Raw genomic sequence first — 19,929 nt, forward strand, 5'->3', positions numbered from 1 at the left:
GATTCAACATAGTAGCTTAAAAAGCAAACAAACCTACAACCCTAGTAAAATTATTAACACCATGGCTGCTAACAATGAATTTGATTTGATTTTTGATTTGATCATTTATACTCTGCAAAACAAAACACCACTGCAATCCTACTCAAGACTTAAATCCCACTGAGTTCAATAGGGCTTTTTTCCAGGTAGGTGTGTATAAGAATGCAGCCTTAATTGTGTAAAAAGATAAATAAACAGCACATCGCTAATGACAAAGGTCTGAGTGGGCCAAATGGTCCAGAATATCTCTAAATGACAAATGATGGCCTTACGCAGTCAAAATCATCTATCCAAACAGAGCTCTGTCATCATTCAGCATACGGTTCTTCCTTTAGCTATGACTTGTGCCATTCTGTTAAGGGTAGAAGATCATTTCAGTTGCAATTTGAGAATCCTATTACTTCATTTATGTTTGGGTCTCTCTGCCTGAAACTTGTAGTAAACCCAAATTATTGTGCCTTTAAAAAATCACTATCCAGCTTACCTCACCAGTTCTAGTCACAGAACTGAATAGATTTTACTCAGGTGTTTTGAAACATGTCTGTCATGGGCCTCACACCCACTTTGTCATGTTTGGCTTAGATAAACCAGTTGTTTGTAACAGCAGTCATGTTTCATAGTTAACAAATACATGGACTTCCATAATCCGGAGGAGTGTGATACCTGATAGCTGCTTCTTTACGAGAACTGAATCCTTTAGTCCCACCTGGCAAACACATCCTTTTAACTGTGTCTTCAATGGCCTGGTCCATTGGCATCCTTCCAAACATAATTATGTTGTCCAATCTGTTCAGAGTATCTACCGCTTGGGCGGGGGGGGGGGGGTGACCTGATAAGTTCAACCTATCTTTCAAATACAGTGGTGCCTCGCAAGACAAAAAGAATCTGTTCCGCGAGTCTCTTCGTCTTGCGGTTTTTTCGTCTTGCGAAGCAAGCCCATTAGCGGATTAGTGCGCTTAGCGGCTTAGCGGATCAGCTGATAAGCGGCTTAGCGGATCAGCTGATAAGCGGCTTAGCGGATCAGCTGATAAGCGGCTTAGCGGCTTAGAAAAAGGGGGGGAAGGGGGAAAAAAACCCCGCAGGAACTCGCAAGACATTTTCGTCTTGCGAAGCAAGTCCATAGGAAATTCGTTTTGCGAAGCACCTCCAAAACGGAAAACCCTTTCGTCTAGCGGGTTTTCCGTCTTGCGAGGTGTTCGTCTTGCGGGGCACCACTGCACAGTCAACTTGCAACTTACATTTAACTTGTGTGAATTCAGCACTACGCATTTGGCCGAAAATAATAAATAATAAGGTGGGCATCCGGGGGGGGGGGGGAACTGTTGGCAATCCCACCCTCCATTGCACTTGCCTTGGGAGAGCATTTGGAGGTGCAGGGAGAGTATACAGCAGCCTTGGGAGGGTGCATGTGGCCTTGGGAGAGTGTTCAGAGGTGCAGGGAGTTGTGTTTTGACTATATGCAAGTTTGGCAAGTACCAGCCCCGGAACATAACCCCTGTGTAAGTTGAGAGATGAGTGTACCATGGAAGGTAATGACAGTAGTTGATCACATCATACACAAAACACCAGGGAATTATAGTTTCTGTGGCTTCAAAATGTGGTTTTCAGTTCCCCTCCCTTGACATACCGATTAATTTTTTTACAGAAGGGACCCCTGACCATTAGGTCCAGTCATGACCGACTCTGGGGTTGCAGCACTCATCTCGCTTTACTGGCCGAGGGAGCCGGCGTACAGCTTCTGGGTCCTGTGGCCAGCAGGACTAAGGCGCTTCTGGCGAACCAGAACAGCGCATGGAAACGTCGTTTACCTTCCCGCCAGAGCGGTACCTATTTATCTACTTGCACTTTGATGTGCTTTCGAACTGCTAGGTTGGCAGGAGCAGGGACTGAGCAACGGGAGCTCACCCCTTTGCGGGGATTCGAACCGCCGACCTTCTGATCAGCAAGCCCAAGGCTCTGTGGTTTAACCCACAGCGCCACCCGCGTCCCACAATATATAGATACCCCCCCCCCCATAAAGACATGTTACCTCTGCTTTCTCGCATATGCTGAAACTGGAATTTGTTGCCAAGGAGTGTGGTGGAGTCTCCTTCTTTGGAGGTCTTTAAGCAGAGGCTTGACAACCATATGTCAGGAGTGCTCTGATGGTGTTTCCTGCTTGGCAAGGGGTTGGACTCGATGGCCCTTGTGGTCTCTTCCAACTCTATGATTCTATGATCACACATTTTGATGTGGTGTTGCACATTATACCTTTCTGCTGGTTTTACTTCAGCAGCTTCCATGTCTTGCCTAACTTTCCTGAACGAAACAGGGAAATCCATCCTCCATCACCCTATGCTGAGTGTGTCCATTGATTTGTTTGTTCCTGCATGTAACGATCCCTTGGCAAAAACTCAGGATTCGGTGCACATCTCTCTAAGGCTATAAAGCACTTGCCTATAATACTTAATAGGGCACATGCTGATGTAGAGCAAAACTCAACCTCTGTGAATGATTGGGCCCATAAGTAAAATCTAAAAAAAACAAGAGTTACAGCTTTGGGGTTTGTTTAGCATCTTTTCAACGATACCCTGCCCTCAATTTTCTCATTATGTTATAGATTTTTTTCTGGTCAATTTGAACCCCTTTTGCGCAATGTACAATGTATATCCTCAAACTGAATATTACATGTTTTCTTTTTCAAAAACACTAGGTGTTATGGTAGCAGCTACTCATCACTGATGGTCACTATGATTAATAATTTTATTAGGGTCATAGGCACTGGGGAAGCTACTTTGTTTAATCCTTCAAAATGATATTGATCATTCCTTTTGGCCCATAGACTAATCATGAAATACATTATTATTGCTAGCCATCAACTGTCAGAGGTTTATCATTATCAATAAAATTTATATACCTCCCTTCATCCAAAGAGCACAGGGCAGTTCACATAAATGTACAAAATGAGAACCCAAAACACATAATAAAAACAAGAACAAGGGAAAACCAATAACCTCCCTCTCACAAACACATTTAAAGGGACATAGAATGTTAATCAGCCAAAGCACAGTAGTACCAATTAAGTCTACTAGTTATAATATAATACCCTTGCCTGCAATGCTTATCAAATGGGTTCGCTGAGATTAATTGGGCTTGGATGCATGAAAAAAACCATTCAGTTTAAAAACTTACTGGAGGGGCTTCAGACTAGTAACACTTTGCCCACTCCTCTTTTCTACAAGGTCCTTGTGTGGCCAAACCAGGCTTCCTTGGCCCTCCAAATGTTTTGGGACTACAATTCCCAGCATCCCTGACCACTGGTCCTGCTAGCTAGGGATCATGGGAGTTGTAGGCCAAAAACATCTGGAGGGCCGAGGTTGAGAAAGCCAGTGAGAAACTAATCCATTTCAACTCATTGGAGGAAGGATCAAATTTGTTATTGCAATCTGTGGCTTCCAATAGGGTGAACTCCTTGGCTATTTTTGTAAGGGAGGGAAAAAGCTTTGGAGCAGAGATTGGGGAGCGACAGGGTGGACCTCACAACAGCAACCACATGAGACTAGCTCAGTCAGATACACATCTCCAATGTTGTTTATACCACCAGCTCTCAGAAATGCCTTTGAGAATTTTACACTGAACAACCAAAACAAGGACCGCAGCTGAAGGGTAGCCAAACTTTAAAACTGGAAACTCAGAACCTGTTGCCTACCTAAACATTTCCATTTTCATAGACACTTTGGCCTCGACCTTAAAAATATTTTCAGAGATCAGTTACCGTACCAAGACTGAATACCTTACGTATGTTGTTTTCTGCAGGGCTTGAGTAAAGAAACATGACATGGTTGTATATTTTTAAAAATATGTCAGTGGCATAGTTGTATTTGGTTTGCACAATATTTAGTGTTTTGGAAAGTGTGATTTTTGTTTCCATTAGTTTTAATCCTCACACTGTTAACTTGGATAATCCCTCACTATATCTCAAGAGTTCACTGCATCAGTCGAGTAGGTAGCTTGGCAGGTAGCAAACAGAAGTAAGCAAGAATCAGGGGTGATGAGCTTGTCCGGTGTCAGGACCAAGGACAGAGCATGCAGGTCGGATGCAGAGCAAAGGCCAGGAAGCAAACAGCAAGAAGCTTATGGAGCAGTGAACTACGGCTTCAGGGAGATGTGTGCTATCCATCATTCAGCCCGGACAATGAGGTCCAGCGCCGAGGGCCTTCTGGCGGTTCCCTCGCTGCGAGAAGCCAAGTTACAGGGAACCAGGCAGAGGGCCTTCTCGGTAGTGGCGCCTGCCCTGTGGAACACCCTCCCACCAGATGTCAAAGAGAAAAATAACTAACAAACTTTTAGAAGACATCTAAAGGCAGCCCTGTTTAGGGAAGCTTTTAATGTTTAATAGGTTATTGTATTTTAGTGTTTTGTTGGAAGCCGCCCAGAGTGGCTGGGGAAGCCCAGCCAGATAGGCAGGGTATAAATAAATTATTATTATTATTATTATTATTATTATTATTATTATTATTATTATCCTGGCAGAAAATTGAAAGGGCATTGCTCTGAGCAATTTGGGGCTAAAAGAAAGTGGTCAGAGATGCAAGAGGATTTATACATGAAATTTGGCAGTTCCTGCGTTGGAGCGCCTTTGCATTGAGTGCCTAGGTCAGAGCCATTCATGCATTGTTGTGTTGCTGTTTTTCAAAAGCCGAACTAATTATACGCAAAACTATATGCAAAATGTATGTATGATATATTTTTATACAAACATCTACATACAATAAATATGGGCTGGTTACTTTAGGAAACCTGGAATGTATATGCATATTATAATATGAATATGTGAGACTGTTTCATGCTTTTAGCAGAACCAGTAAAAAAACACAACTTGCTTTTCAACGAGATTGAAGTGCAAGATGGGAATTAGAAAAAATATATCTGTGTGGATTAGTGTGACATTAAGATTTTCATAAAATTCTACCCTAAAAGTGTTTTCCTTGAAAAGGTAGTTGCCCCTTGAGATGTGGTTTAGTGGTAAAGAAGTTCTGCTGAGCCACTTCAGGGCTTTCAAGCTAGTAAAAAACAAAACAAAACAGTAGATGGTTCTTGATTTCCAGTGTATTTCATGATGTAATATTTTTCAAGGGAAAAGATTATTCTCTAGCTATTTATAATTTATTCCTAAAGCATAGTAAGAAACTGCTCAGATATCATTCAGCAGCTGCAGCTAACTCAGGCAGATTTTTAAAGTCTTAGAAGACTGTGGTTGCATTTATTGGAAGGCTGCACAGTGGCAGCTGGATACAGCCGAATGACGTTGCTTCAGCAAGTATTCCTGCAACTCTGGCTAAGAGGTGTGAGTGTCATTAAAAATAAAAAAGGAGGCAGAAAATGAAAGATGGGAAGAGTGAAATTATTTGTCTTGAAAAGGTGGATGGAGAAAAGGAAGCCAAGATATACAGTGGTACCTTGGAAGTTGAACGGAATCTGTTCCAGAAGTCCGTTCAACTTCCAAAACGTTCGGAAACCAAGGCACGGCTTCTGATTGGCTGCAGGAAGTTCCTACAGCCAACCGGAAGCCACATTGGACGTTCAGGTTCCCAAAAATGTTCGCAAACCAACACTCACTTCTGGGTTTGCAGCATTCAAGAGCCAAAACGTTTGACTCGCAAGGCGTACGGGATCCAAGGTACGACTGTAAAGGCATGCACCCATTCACTCAATCTTCTGTCAGCCAACACTTGCTTGAGCTTCAAAGGCTGCTTCCCCCAGGAACAGCCAACATTTTGTTGTGGGGCCCTGCTTGTGTTTAATAAGTTGACACCATGAGCCCTGGGACAAGACAGAACTGGCACATTTTCTGATTCTGCTATTGGATTGTGTATAGTTATACCATCAGCTGTGAACCTTACATGACCATTTGATCCGTATTGATGGGAAGTGACTGCCATCTCTGACCCCGAGCTAGTTCCAGGGTAACAGAGTGGGCAGGCTGGAGGAGTGAGCATATATTCATTACCTCGGTTGCATAAATGCACTGCTCCATCTGGTCTGGGATGATATAGATGGGGTGGTAGGTGCCTTCTTTGGGGTATCCAGCAGGAGCAATGGACCGGATGGGCTCAGTTTTTTTACTGCGGTAAAGGGAAAAAAGAAGCAAGGGGGATGTTAAAAACTGGAGGGGGAAGCTTTGTTCCCTCCCAAAATATGTGGGAACGGGATGGTTAGGGCCATTCACCAGTAAGCGAAAAAAGACATTCTGTACAGCATACCCAACTGGTAATGTAAACAAGTCACAGTGCTAAGTGGCAGTGGACTCTGCCTCCTAGTAAGCCTTGATTATGGTGGCAATTTTCAATCCAGAAATTAAAAACTCAGTTCTCATCAAGACTTTATGGCACCTTTGATCACTCTTGCCTGCTTAACCACCTTCATAACATACACCTAGTAGACTCTCTTTACCCACTGAACGAGCATACAGGCCTTGGCTTTATCATTGCTCCTCATGTTTAAAGTCTGTTATCAGCTCATGGCAAGGGAAGTGTTCTCTTGTTGCTACTCTGGAAAGCAAGGGTGAGGTGAGAATGAGCAATGAATAGAAAATAATACAAAAAAGGGGAGTGTTTACATACTCAACTGGTTTGAGAGGGCACATTCATCAGGGTCATCAGACAGATTTATTAATATTTATGAACATTTTAAACTCTTCAATATGATAAAATCATAAATAAATAAAAAGCATATATTTTACCAAATCAGATTTCCCAATTGCTTAAATTTGCAGCTGAAAGCTGAGAGTGGTCCAGTGTGCATCAAAACAAGCTGCGAAGCTTTCAACACTATCAACCAGGGTATCCTTCTGAAGAGGCAGCCTGAGTTGGGTGTGGGCAGGTTGTATTGCAGTGGTTCTTCTCTTACCTAGACAGCTGTTTCCAGTTGGAGGTGCTGGGGAATTTCTGTTCAACCCCACTGCCTCTTCCCTTCAGGGTTCTGCAAGGTTCCATATTCACTCTCATCCTCTTTGTGAAACCACTAGGGGACAGTGCCCCTTGAAGTGTGGTATTTGGAGTGTGTCATCCTCAATATGCAGATGACATACCGCTTTATTTCTCCTCCTTCTGGAGCCCTGCCGCCTGAGGTTAAGGACCATATGGCTCCACCATCTCCATTCCATAGCTTGGTTCAACACTGCCAGCAGCAACACATGACATTCTCATGGCAGCTGTGAAGCTCCTCTGGCCTCCAGGCCCAATTTGGCTTGCATGTGGCCTGTGGTTTTTCCCTAAACCACAACCACCTGTCCAAAACCTGATGTCGTGTGACTGGAATCACCTGCTGGCATGATCTGTGTGCTAAGATCAGCAGGGGAGGTTGTTCTGTTGCCAGAAGTTCTGTTACCTTTTAGTAGACCTCTGAACACTCCTTTTAGTAGTCCTACTTTTTTCAAAAGTCCCATTCTGCCAGCTACTCCGTGACTGAAGAGATTATCCACGGGATGACCTCATTTTACATGCACAGTGAACACAAATTGTTCCTCTTTGTGGCATGTTTGGGGTGAAACCTCCAATACGGTGTAGAATAACCCCTACACTTCAAAAAACAAACACCATGGACTTTGCATTCATGGGTCTCCTGTAATCAGGGCTTTTCCCAGCCAGAACTCAATTTCTGCACCTCTCAGGGATGGTGCCGTTATAAGAGAACAAGGGAGGCATTCATGGTGAGTTCCGGCACCTCTTTTTAATAACAAGAATAAGAATAAATTTTATTTATACCCCACCCACTCCAGCCAGAGTCGGGCTCAGGGCAGCTACCACCAATAAAATCACAGTAAAAACGTAATAGGGGGAAAGGGGGGGGGGGAGGAAAAGGGGAAAAAACCTCCAATTTAAAATAAAGGTTAAAATGCAATTTAAAATGCAGCCTCATTTTAAACTAGCTGATAAATCAGACCAAGTCCAAACCAAAGGCCAGGTGGAACAGCTCCGTCTTGCAGGCCCTGCGGAAAGATGTCAAGTCCCACAGGGCCCTAGTCTCTCGTGACAGAGCGTTCCACCAAGTCGGGGCCAGTACTGAAAAGGCCCTGGCCTTAGCTGAAACCAATTTAACCTCCTTGAGGCTCGGGACCTCCAAAATGTTGTCATTTGTAGACCTTAAGGTCCTCCGCAGTGCATACCAGGAGAGATGGTCTATTTTTTTCTAGAAAAACAGCATTGCCACGACTAATTGGAAACACAAAATTTACCCCTTGGTATCCACTCTTGAGAACAGAACATTTTAGAGCTAGTTATCTGACCAAACTCTCCCCAGCTTCCTTAATAAATGCCTTTATTGTGTTGCATTTACATGTGATGCCCGTTGTGGTCTTGGATGGCCTCCACAAGAAGGCCCTGTACACAGACACACTTTGTATTTGTGGTCAACCTCAGGTGGAATACAGTGGTACCTCGCAAGAAGAAATTCATTCTGCGAGTTTTTTCGTCTTGCGATTTTTTCGTCTTGCGAAGCACGGACTTTGGAAAAGCTTCAAAAATCACCAAAGTCTTCAAAAACCTCAAAAAAGGCGTGCTATGAGTTGCTCCTCGAAGTCAAGTCGCAACTGCACCCCCTGAATGCACGGTTTTAAGAAAAAGGAAACAAACCTGCAAGACAAAGGAAACAAACTTGCAAGACATTTTCATCTTGCGAAGCAAGCCCATAGGGAAATTTGTCTTGCGAAGCAACTCAAAAAACAAAAAACTCTTTCGTCTTGCGAGTTTTTCGTCTTACGAGGCATTCGTCTTGCAAGGTACCACTGTACATCACTGATTATCTGTTAGCCTGCCCATTATATAGAGACTCAAGAGATTTCTTTCTGAAACCTTTGTTCACAAAAGCAAACAGGTACGCCCCAGCAGAAATGGTCCTGTTTCTTTTGAGTGACAATAATAGCTTTGTAACACTGAGAATGGCATTCTATACACTGGCTCCAAAAACAAAGAAAACCCGATCTTCCTCCATGTGACAGCCCTGAAGATATTTGAAGATCTGTTAATTTCAGTGGGTATACTCAGAGAACTTAGTTGGAGACAACCCATAATTTGTACCATCAAATACATGATGAGGAACAGAGCAGCCACTGAGAATACAATATCTGGCAATTTTGGCTGATTTAAATCATCAAGGGGAAAAACTATTTTGAATTATTGGCCTCACTTTTAATTATTTCATCTATTATTTGAGTTACCAAAGTGTATTATAATTAGTAGCTATAACCATATTCATTCATAATTATACTACCGACTCTAATTGCAGAGAACATGCTGTCCCTAAGCATAAATAAGGTCGCATAGATGGAAAACTGGATGATGGCTGTGGTAATTTGCCACTCTGGCCTTCAGTATCAAGCAGTTATATAAACTACAGGTTTGTATAAAATGACAAGACTAAAATGTGGTGTGTTTTTTTACAGTTCTTTCTTTATGAGAAAAAGCTGCCCAATTATATAGTCTTTTATAAGTTACTTAGAGCGTCATAAATTCAGTTGATAGATGTCTGCATTAAATTCAGATTTCATTTCAAACCAGGTTCTTTTTAAAGAGAAAACGGCAGCCGAAACCCCAAAATTTTCATTAAAATTCAATTTTTAATATATTTAAACACCCAATTTATCATCCTGATATTTGACTACTCCTGTAGAGTGTCAAGAAACAGGGAAAGGGAGATAACAGCAACAGTTAAAAGGTTGCTGAACTACAACTTTCAACAGCCCCAGCAAACATGGCCAGTGATGATGGGAGTTGCACTTCAGAAACATCTGGAAGCCCAAAGGTCTCCCAATCCTGTGTTAGATCATGGGATGGTTGCCAAACCATCCTGTACTGCCCTAGAAAGCTTTCTGCTCTGCTGCTAATATTTAATGTTTTGTTACCTTGCAAGTTGGTCTACAAGATGATACGCAATTGACACACGAGACACTTAAAAGCGCCTCTGAGCTTCTTGTTAATTTTGGGTCATGGTGACTGCTGTTAACGGGGGAGAGAAAACTGAAGATAATGCAATAGTCAGTTTCACAATACATACCACAAAATAAATTTGGAATTCAAGACAAATTACCGTATTTTTCGCTCCATAAGGCGCACCTACTTTGTGTGTGGGGGAATTCAAGAAAAAAAATATGCGGCTCTTGGGGGCTTTTGCGGGAGGTAGGGGAAGTGAGAGAGCCTCGCTCTGTCCCTTTCCCCACCTCCTGCAAAAGCCCCCAAGAGCCACATGAAGCCTACCCAGGGCAGCGGGATGCCAAGGCAGAAGCTAAAACAGCTAGAGGGAGCGCTGCGCAGTGCTCTCTCTAGCTGTTCTGGCTTCTGGGGCAGCCTGCGAAGCCTCCGCAGGTCGGGGAACAGCGGAAAGGTTGCGCGCAGCCTCCTTGCTGCTCCCAGAGCTTGTCAGGGCTGGTGGGGGAAGCCCGGGTCCGTCCCCCCAGCCCCAGGGACCACGCATTTGCTCCATAAGACGCACAGACATTTCCCCTTAGATTTTAAGAGGGAAAAAGTATGTCTTATGGAGCAAAAAATATGGTGCTTTCCTGAGCTGGGAACATTTCCAGGGCTAAATCTAGTAATAACGCCAGAACAGAAGCTCAGTTGGCCATACTGGACAAAATGCAAAGAGCGGCGCAGCTTATTCCATAAGCTAAAGCGGCCTTTGGACACGTGCTCCTCCATCAGGAAAGTAAGGAATTAAGAACTTTCTCGCAGGGACACATCAAGATGGGTTCATATTCTAGCCCATCCTTCTGTTTCCAGAAGGGACCAGGCAGATACCTCCAGGAAACTCCCAAATAAAGCACATCCTTGTCCTCAGTATCTGGTGCTTAGACATAAGCTGCTTCTGCCCATGGGTGCTTCATTTAGCTATCATGATTAGTAGCAATTAAGACACCTTTTCTCAACATGATCAGCCACATCTGCTCCACTTGTAGAGAAATCTCTTCAGAGCTTGTTTATGAATCGGCTGACTCAAAAATGCTATTACTGCTAGATGGGTCACATTACTGCAAAGGCACAACTGATTTAAGAAGAATGGGAGGTGGAAACAAGAAGAATTACCAGCGAAAGAAGAGTGGCAAATGAAATTAATGGACTATGCAGAATTAGACAAATTGACAAGACGGATTCGAAACCTGCGGGACCAGAGATTCTTAGAGGACTGGAGTAAATATTTGAACTATCTGAAAAGCAATTGTAATAAACAGATTACGCTAGCAGGACTGCAAGAAGTTTTGTAAGGAGGATTATGCGAAATATTGCAAGGAAGATTATGAAGAGAATATCAGTTAAGGATAATTAAAAGTAATAGAGAAATTAAGAAATGCAGATTAAGTGATAAAGAATGGAAAGTCTTCAGAGATAGTTGACGGAAGTCTGAAAAACTATAAGATAAAAATATATGTTAAATGACTGTTGGAAATGATTGTGTGTGTGTGTGTGTGTGTGTGTGTGTGTGTGTATGAAGAATGGGAGGAATATACACATAGAACATTCTGCATTTGAATCCAAATGGATTTAGGAAGGAAGCACTGTGGAGGAAAAGGATATAGGAAGTATCTGAGGACTCGTGGATCATTTCTACTGGGAAGGAGGGTGAGGGAATACCACATACATTTGCTATTCCAAGATAGCAACATGGATTTGTGAGTTTCAGAAACAGGAATGCAACAGCAGAAGGGAGAAAGACAACCTGTAGGAGCCTCCGCCCCTTAGGATATGCCTGCTCCTTTCCCCAAATTTTCAGTTTTCATTTTATTCTCCTCCTTCCTTGCACGACTGTTGTGGACGCTTCAGCGTTCCAATTTTGCAATTGGTTAGCCCTTAAGTAACTGAAATGGTTCAAAAGGGGTCCCTGCTGTCATCATTGCAGTTTCTTAATGCTTAGCAAATAGGTGTCTTACTTTGGTTCAGAAGGGATCCCTGCTGTCACAATTTCTACCAGTTAGTTTCCGGGCCCAATTCAAAGTGCTGGTTTTGACCTATAAAGCCTTAAATGGCTCAGGACTGCCGTACCTCAAAGACCGCCTCTCTTTATATGAACCCACTCAGACCCTGAGAAGTCTGGAGGGTGGCAACGTGAGAATGGGCATTTTCTGCTCCCTGCTCGTTCTGTCGCCACAGAGGTTCGACTAGCGCCTTCATTATGTATCCCGGCCAATGCACCAAGAAATGTAGCCTTATTGGAGTTCGCCGATTGGGTCTGCGTTGCTCCCAGACAGGTGGAAGGAAGTCAAATAACACCGAGGGTTGGTTCAGAGAAAGAGTTCTTTATTTCTGCTCTCCGGAACAGCAGAAAGGCACCTCCGTGGTCAGTCCACAGCAAGTCCAAAGAAATAAGAAATTCCATGCAGTATATATATCCTCCAGGCACCCTCTCCCCCCTTCCCCAGGAATCCAGCCACGTCAGCCTATCCACGCAGGTTGACATCACAGATGTTCCTGCTCTGGCACTCTTAACCATAAAAGGGATTTCCTTCCCACACTCCTGACCATAAAAGGATATTCCTGTTCCTACTCTTATCTTGGAGCCAGAGGTCACCATTTCCGAGAACACACTCTGGCGTTGTTCCCAGACTTGGGTCTGTGCGTCTTTGTGGTCAGAACATAAGATAAGGCACAGACGTCTTTTCTCTGTTCTACTGGTACAGTCAGGGTCATCCTTGACGTCACAAACTGATAAAGGAGAGAGCTGTGTTCTTCTTATGCATTTGCTCAACGGCTCAAGTTTATGCATTTTAGCTAAGGAAAAATAGGGATTTTGGTGCAGTTTAAAACTGCCTGCATAGTCAGTTTTGGGTTTGGGAAACCCATTCCTTCGATTATACACCTTTAGGCATCAGGCGAAGATGCTCCTCTTTAACCAGGCCTTTGGCTGATTGAAATCCAATGGCCTGTTTCATGCATTGTGGAAGGGTGGATTATTAGTTTGTTTTTGTTCTTATTTTTACGATGTGATTTGTGATTTTTATATTGTAATTTTAAGTTGTGAACCGCCCTGAGATCCATGGGTATAGGGTAGTATACAAATTTAAATTATAATTGTAATAATAATTGTTGAAGGAACAAGAAGCCCCGACAATAATGGACTGGCATTACAAGCTACAAGAATGTGCTGAAATGGCCCAGTTAACAAATACCCTGAGAGGCAATTCAAAACAAAAACTTATGGAAAAGTGGGAGATATATAAAACATATGTTCAAAAATACAGTAAAGGTTCACTATCTATGCTAGCATTTGATTGACATTGGAGTGAGAATGAGTCGAGAAATAAGACTAAGAGCAAATATTGATATAGGAATGTATTAGATAAAATGTAAAGAAATATACAATAATAAGAGTACATACATTTGTAAAAAAGGAATATACAATGGGATGGATAGACAGGAAGTCTAGTGTGTTGTTATGTATATGATATTTTTTGGGGAAATTGTTTTTGTTTTCTCTCTTTTTTTATTGTTTCATTTTCTTTCTAGGTATATAAACTTTGTATATAATTTTTGTATACATATTGGAAATTATATTATAGTAAGTGCTGTAATCTTGCCAACAAAGGTCTGTATAGTTCAAGCTATGGTTTTCCCAGTAGTGATGTATGGAAGTGAGAGCTGGACTATCAAGAAGGCTGATCGCCGAAGAATTGATGCTTTTGAATTCTGGTGCTGGAGGAGACTCTTGAGAGTCCCATGGACTGCAAGAAGATCCAACCTCTCCATTCTGAAGGAAATCAGCCCTGAGTGCTCACTGGAAGGACAGATCCTGAAGCTGAGGCTCCAAGACTTTGGCCACCTCATGAGAAGAGAAGACTCCCTGGAAAAGACCCTGATGTTGGGAAAGATGAAGGGCACAAGGAGAAGGGGATGACAGAGGACGAGATGGTGGGACAGTGTTTTCGAAGCTATGAACATGAGTTTGACCAAACTGTGGGAGGCAGTGGAAGACAGGAGTGCCTGCCGTGCTCTGGTCCAGGGGGTCACGAAGAGTCGGACACGACTAAACGACTAAACAACAAGTGCTGTAATGTAATATGAAAATGTTTACCGATGTAATATAAGAGTGTTAACAAATAAATAAAATGCAAATTCAAAAAAATAAAAATAAATTATAATTGTAATAATTCTAATACTAGGTCACAGGGATGCTCTGAGGATAACACAGGGAAAAGGAGACCAATGAGTGCCACCCTAAGTGGAAAGATAGAATGGATGTAAACAAATAAAAAAGTCTGTCTCCAGCCTGCCTGCCCCCAATTATGAATTGGGGCAGGGGACAGGTTTGGAATGAGGAAAAAAGCCTAACCTAAAAAACAAAGAAGAAAAGACTCTAGGACACAAACAGGTTATTCATGCCTATAAACACTGGACTTTACATGTAGGTCCTCATCAAATCCAATGTGTTGTTGTCTGCAAGTTCGTCCAGGTAGGGTGTGCAGGCAGGGTGTATATCCATGACCCTGTACTAAATATAGGCTCTGCGCACTGAGTTCTCATTTGAGCCATTCTCTGCACTATCCTGCTGGACACAGTATTCCAGGTGTGGCCTGACCAAGGCAGAATGGAGTGGTACTATTACTTCCCTTGATCTGGACACTAGACTTCTCTTGATGAATCCTAGAATAGCACCAGCTATTAGTTGCTGCTGCATCAAAATGTTGACTCATGTTCAGCTTATGGGCCACTAAAACCTCTAGATCCTTTTCACATGTACTACTAGTAATCCAGGTATTCCTCCATCTTATATTTGTGCATCTGGTTCTTCTTGCCTAAATGTAGAACCTTACATTTGTCCCTACTGTTACTCATTTTGTTAGTTTGAGCCCAGTTCACCAATCTGTTAAGGTCATTTTGAATCCTAATTCTGCCAAATTAACTACCCCTCTGAGTTTAGTGTTACCTGCAAATTTGATGGGCATCCCAAATGATAATGATAATAATAATAATAATAATAATAATAATAATAATAATAATGTGGCAGACTCTCCTTCCTTGGAGGTTCTTAAGCTGAGGTTGGTTGGCCATCTGTCAGGGATGCTTGAGCTGAGATTCCAGCATTGCAAGGGGTTGGGCTAGATGACCCTCAATTTCCAACACTACTGTTCTAGGATTCTCCATCCTAAACCTGCCTTGTCTGGCCAGGCTTGGGACTGGGTTGCTACCATGACAACCATAGGCTGTCTCAGTACATCACTGATTCAGTGCATTGTTCAGGTCATACTCTTGATGTCACCTTTGTAGTAAATCAGGGTGGGAGTGAACCAATAGTCGGGGAAGTGTTTGTTTCCCCATTATCATGGATGAATAATTCCTTTGTCAGATTTGGATTGGCTGTGCCAGATCCGCCCAGCAGCAGTGGGAACTGCTAATTATGATGGTCTGCCTTAGAAGGTTTATAGGATCTGGGGGATTCTTGCTGGCTCTTGGGCAATTTTCAGCAGACATGGATGGTGTGCGAGTTATTTATTATTCAGTCAGTCATTTAACTTATACACCGCCCTATACCCAAAGGTATAGGTTCACAACAAGACCATAACATCTAAAATCAAACCAAAAGCAATAACCCAATAACTCCCCCCCCCAGCCACATTTTAAAAGGGTGTTGGATCAACCAAAGGCCTGGTTAAAAAGGAATGTTTTTGCCTGGCACCTAAAGGTGTGTAATGAATTTTTATTTATTGAATTTGTATACCGCCCTATACCTGCTGGTATCATGGCAGTTAACAGAATAAAATCAAAATATAAAACCGCAAAGTACATAAAATAAAAACAACCCAATACCCCACCCCCTCCCAAAAAAATAAAAAAAATCCCAACATTTTAAAAGGGCATAGGATATCAATAAAATCAACCAAAGGCCTGGTTAAAAAGGAATGTTTTTGCCTGGCACTTAAAGGTGTATAATAAAGGCGCCAGGCAAACTTCCCTGGGGAGCCACTGCAGAGAAGGCCCTGTTCTTGTGTTGCCACCCTCCGGACCTCTGAGGAGGAGGCACACGAAGGAGGGCCTCAGAAGATGATCTCAGGGTCTGGGTAGGTTCATATGGAAAGAGGCGGTCCTTGAAGTATTGCAGTCCTGAGGCTTTATAGGTCAAAACCAGCATTTTGAATTGGGCTTGGAAACTACTTAGTAGCCAGTGCAATCAGACCAGGATTGGTGTAATATGCTCAAACCGTCTTGCTCCGGTGAGCAACCTAGCCTCTGAATTCTGTACCAGCTGAAGTTTCTGAACCATCTTCAGAGGCAGCCCTATGTATAACTTGTTGCAGTAATCTAACACTGAGGTTACCAAAGCACAGACAACAGTAGTTAAGTTATCCCTGTCCAGATAGGGGCATAGCTGGGCCACCAGCCGAAGCTGATGGAAGGCATTCTGGGCCACTGAGCCCACCTGAGCCTCGAGTGACAGCAAAGGATCCAGGAGGACCCCCCAAGGTATGAACCTGCTGCTTCAGAGGAAGTGTAACTCCATCAAGAACAGGCAATCTCCCACCCATCCGATCCAGGGAACCACCCACTAACAGTGCCTCAGTTTTATCCAGATTGAGCTTCAGTTTTTTGGCTCTCATCCAGCCCATTACCGAGGCAAGACACTGGTCCAGCACTTCCACTGCCTTACCTGCAGATGTAAAGTAGAAATAGAGCTGAGTGTCATCAGCATACTGCTGACAACGTACTCCAAATCTTTGGACAACCCCACCCAGCAGTTTCATGTAGAAGTTAAACAACATAGGGGATAGGATTGAGCCCTGCAGAACTCTCTGGGAACAACCATCCAAGTCGGACTGTATCCACCACAAAGCGGTACCAACCACCCCTAATTTGGACAGCCGCTCCAGAAGTATACCATGGTCAATGGTACTGAAAGCCGCTGAGAGATCGAGGAGAATTAACAGGGACACGTTTCCCTTGTTACTCTCTCGACGGAAGTCAACATACAGGGCGACCAAAGCAGTTTCTGTGCCAAAACTGGGCCTAAACCCCGATTGAAATGGATCCAGAAATTCAGTTTCTTCCAAAAGTGCCTGGATCTGGTCTGTGACTACTAGCTCCAGAACCTTGCTCAAAAAAGGGAGATTAGCAACTGTAGTTCATTTGGTTTTCCAAATCCAAGAAAGGTTTCTTAAGGAGTGGTTTTACCACTGCCTCCTTCAAACAGGCAGGGACCACCCCTCTTGTAAAGAGGCATTGATCACCTCCCTGGCCCAGCCAGCTGTTTCCTCCCTGCTGGTTTTTATCAGCCAGGAGGGACAAGGGTCTAGAGCGCAAGTGGTCGCCGTGACCGATCCAAGCACCTTGTCCATGTCTCTGAGCCCTACCAGCTGAAACTCATCCAACACAACAGGACTAGTCTGTGCTCTGGGCACCCCATGAGATTCCTCTGCTATAACAGCAGAGTCAAGGTCTTGGTGGATGCAAGTGATTTTATCCTCAAAATGCCTTGCGAACGAGTCACAACAAGCTACTGTTGGTTCTCCCACCTCCTTCAGGCCAGCTTGTAAAAGGCCCCAGACAACATAGTGAGGATGAAATCGAGGTAGCAAAGTATGCCTTCTTTGCTGCCTTCACTGCCACTAGGTAGGCTCCTTTGGATCTTTCCTCCACTTACGTTCAAGTCGTCTCCCAGCTTGTTTCCTTGCCCTAAGCTCTGGAGTATACCAGGGGCCCAAACGGGCTCCACGAAGTGGGAGAGGGCGCTCAGGGGCGATCGTGTCAATAACCCAAGCCATTTGGGTGTTTCGATGCCTTAGTCTTGCTATGGAATGGCAATATGAGAAGTTCTATTGATGTGATCACTCCCGAGTGCCCTCTGTGATCTGGTGGAGCTTGCGGTGACCCTGAGCACTCAGAGGAGATCAAAACTAGGAAAGAAGCCAAAGAGTTAGCGTGCAGATGGTGAAAGTCCTGTAATAACACAGGTTGGAATGCATAACTGCGTAACATGTGACAGTAGCAGCAAAAAAAGCACACTTCTCTGCCACTACTGTATCCTCAGTGAATCATCCAGCAGAGCTGTTTTGAATGGTAAACTGGTTGATTAGGTCTAATGGGAATGTCTCACCGTTCAGAGACCTGTTCTGCCAAATGTGCTTATCAATATGGTGGCAGAATTACTTGTATTCACTCTGAACTAGATGTTGCAGTTAGTGCAAATCCTGGTGAGATCTCTAGAACACTGCATAGAAACTGCATTGAAGTGTTAGTGAGAGAGGGATAGTGGCTTAGTTTATGAACAACTTGGATTAAGAACGCTGCAAACCCGGAAGTAGGTGTTTGGTTTGTGAACTTTGTCTTGGAAGTAGAATATGTTCCGCTTCCTGTTGAGTGTGTTCCATTTGTAAATTGAGTCCCCCACTGCTATGGGAAAGCATGCCTTGGTTTAAGAACGCTTTGGTTTAAGAATGGACTTCCGGAATGGATTAAGTTAGTAAACCAAGGTACCACTGTATAAGTGAAGGCCATAAGATGCAGTACAGTCACACCTTGGGTTGAAGTAGCTTTCGGGATGAGTACCGGTATTTTCAGGTTGTACTCTGCGGCAACCCGGAAGTAACGGAGTGCGTTATTTCCGGGTTTCGCCACTCGCGCATGGGCAGATGCTCAAAATGACGTCACACGCATGCGCGGAAGCTATGAATCACGACCTGCGGACGTGCATGCGTTCACTTCAGGATGCAAACGGGGCTCCAACTGTCCCATTTTAACTGCAACTGCAACTGTCCTCTTTTAAGCAGGATATCCCAGGTTTACAGAAGCTGCTCCAACTTCTCATCTCAATCCCAGATGTCCCGTTTTGGCTCCCGTGCTGTGGCCACACCAAAAGATGCACATGAGACCAAAAGATGCACATTTTTTGGTCCCGCACCGTGTCATGAGTCAGTTGGATCTTCCTGTTATAGATGTGGAGAAGATGATATTATAATTATTGTCTCCAAAAAACCCCAGAGGCTAATAAGGAGGCTAGTAAAGGGTTAAAGCATATGTGGCGCAGTTCTGGAGTGCCTCAGCTCCCCAACAAGAAACAGTTCCACTATCAGCATATTGTCCTCAGCACTAACTACTTCCCAAGGATTGATTGGGCCAGCACCAATGATCACAGTTAAACTTGGGTGTTGGACTTGCGAAGCCTTGTTAGACAGATGATCACAAGTTACCATAATTTTCAATAACTGGTATGAACAGCATTTATGACACCCCTGTCTCCAGTCCGTAGAAAGACTTGCCTAAGCAACACCATACAGGCTATGTCACTGTAGAACGTAGTGTCCTGAAGATGGTACTGGAATGAAAAAGATTGGCATAATGGCATTTGTGTGCTCAGCACCCAAAAGGTGTTGTTGTTTAGTCGTTTAGTCGTGTCTGACTCTTCGTGACCCCCTGGACCAGAGCACACCAGGCACTCCTGTCTTCCACTGCCTCCCGCAGTTTGGTCAAACTCATGCTGGTAGCTTCGAGAACACTGTCCAACCATCTCATCCTCTGTCATCTCCTTCTCCTTGTGCCCTCCATCTTTCCCAACATCAGGGTCTTTACCAGGGAGTCTTCTCTTCTCATGAGATGGCCAACGTATTGGAGCCTCAGCTTCAGGATCTGTCCTTCCAGGGAGCACTCAGGTCTGATTTCCTTCAGAATGGAGAGGTTTGATCTTGCAGTCCATGGGACTCTCAAGAGTCTCCTCCAGCACCAGAATTCAAAAGCATCCATTCTTCGGCGATCAGCCTTCTTGATGGTTCAGTTCTCACTTCCATACATCACTACTGGGAAAACCATAGCTTTAGCTATACGGACCTTTGTTGGCAAGGTGATGTCTCTACTTTTTAAGATGCTGTCTAGGTTTGTCGTTGCTTTTCTCCCAAGAAGCAGGCGTCTTTTAATTTCGTGACTGCTGTCACCATCTGCA

The 19,929-nt window shown here is 43.7% G+C and overlaps 1 protein-coding gene across 2 annotated transcripts in view; it reads right to left on the minus strand.

Annotated features, from left to right (window-relative positions):
* Positions 1 to 19,929, minus strand: part of DLL3 (delta like canonical Notch ligand 3) — a 170,208-nt gene that overhangs the window by 12,524 nt on the left and 137,755 nt on the right. For both annotated transcript variants that reach the window (XM_079985492.1, XM_079985493.1), the window contains one exon: positions 6,029 to 6,143. In XM_079985492.1, coding sequence (XP_079841618.1) covers positions 6,029 to 6,143 — 115 coding nt within the window. The remainder of the gene's footprint in view (positions 1 to 6,028; positions 6,144 to 19,929) is intronic.

This window comes from Podarcis cretensis (assembly GCF_951804945.1).
Source record: "Podarcis cretensis genome assembly, chromosome: 8".
NCBI classification, from domain to species: domain Eukaryota; kingdom Metazoa; phylum Chordata; class Lepidosauria; order Squamata; family Lacertidae; genus Podarcis; species Podarcis cretensis.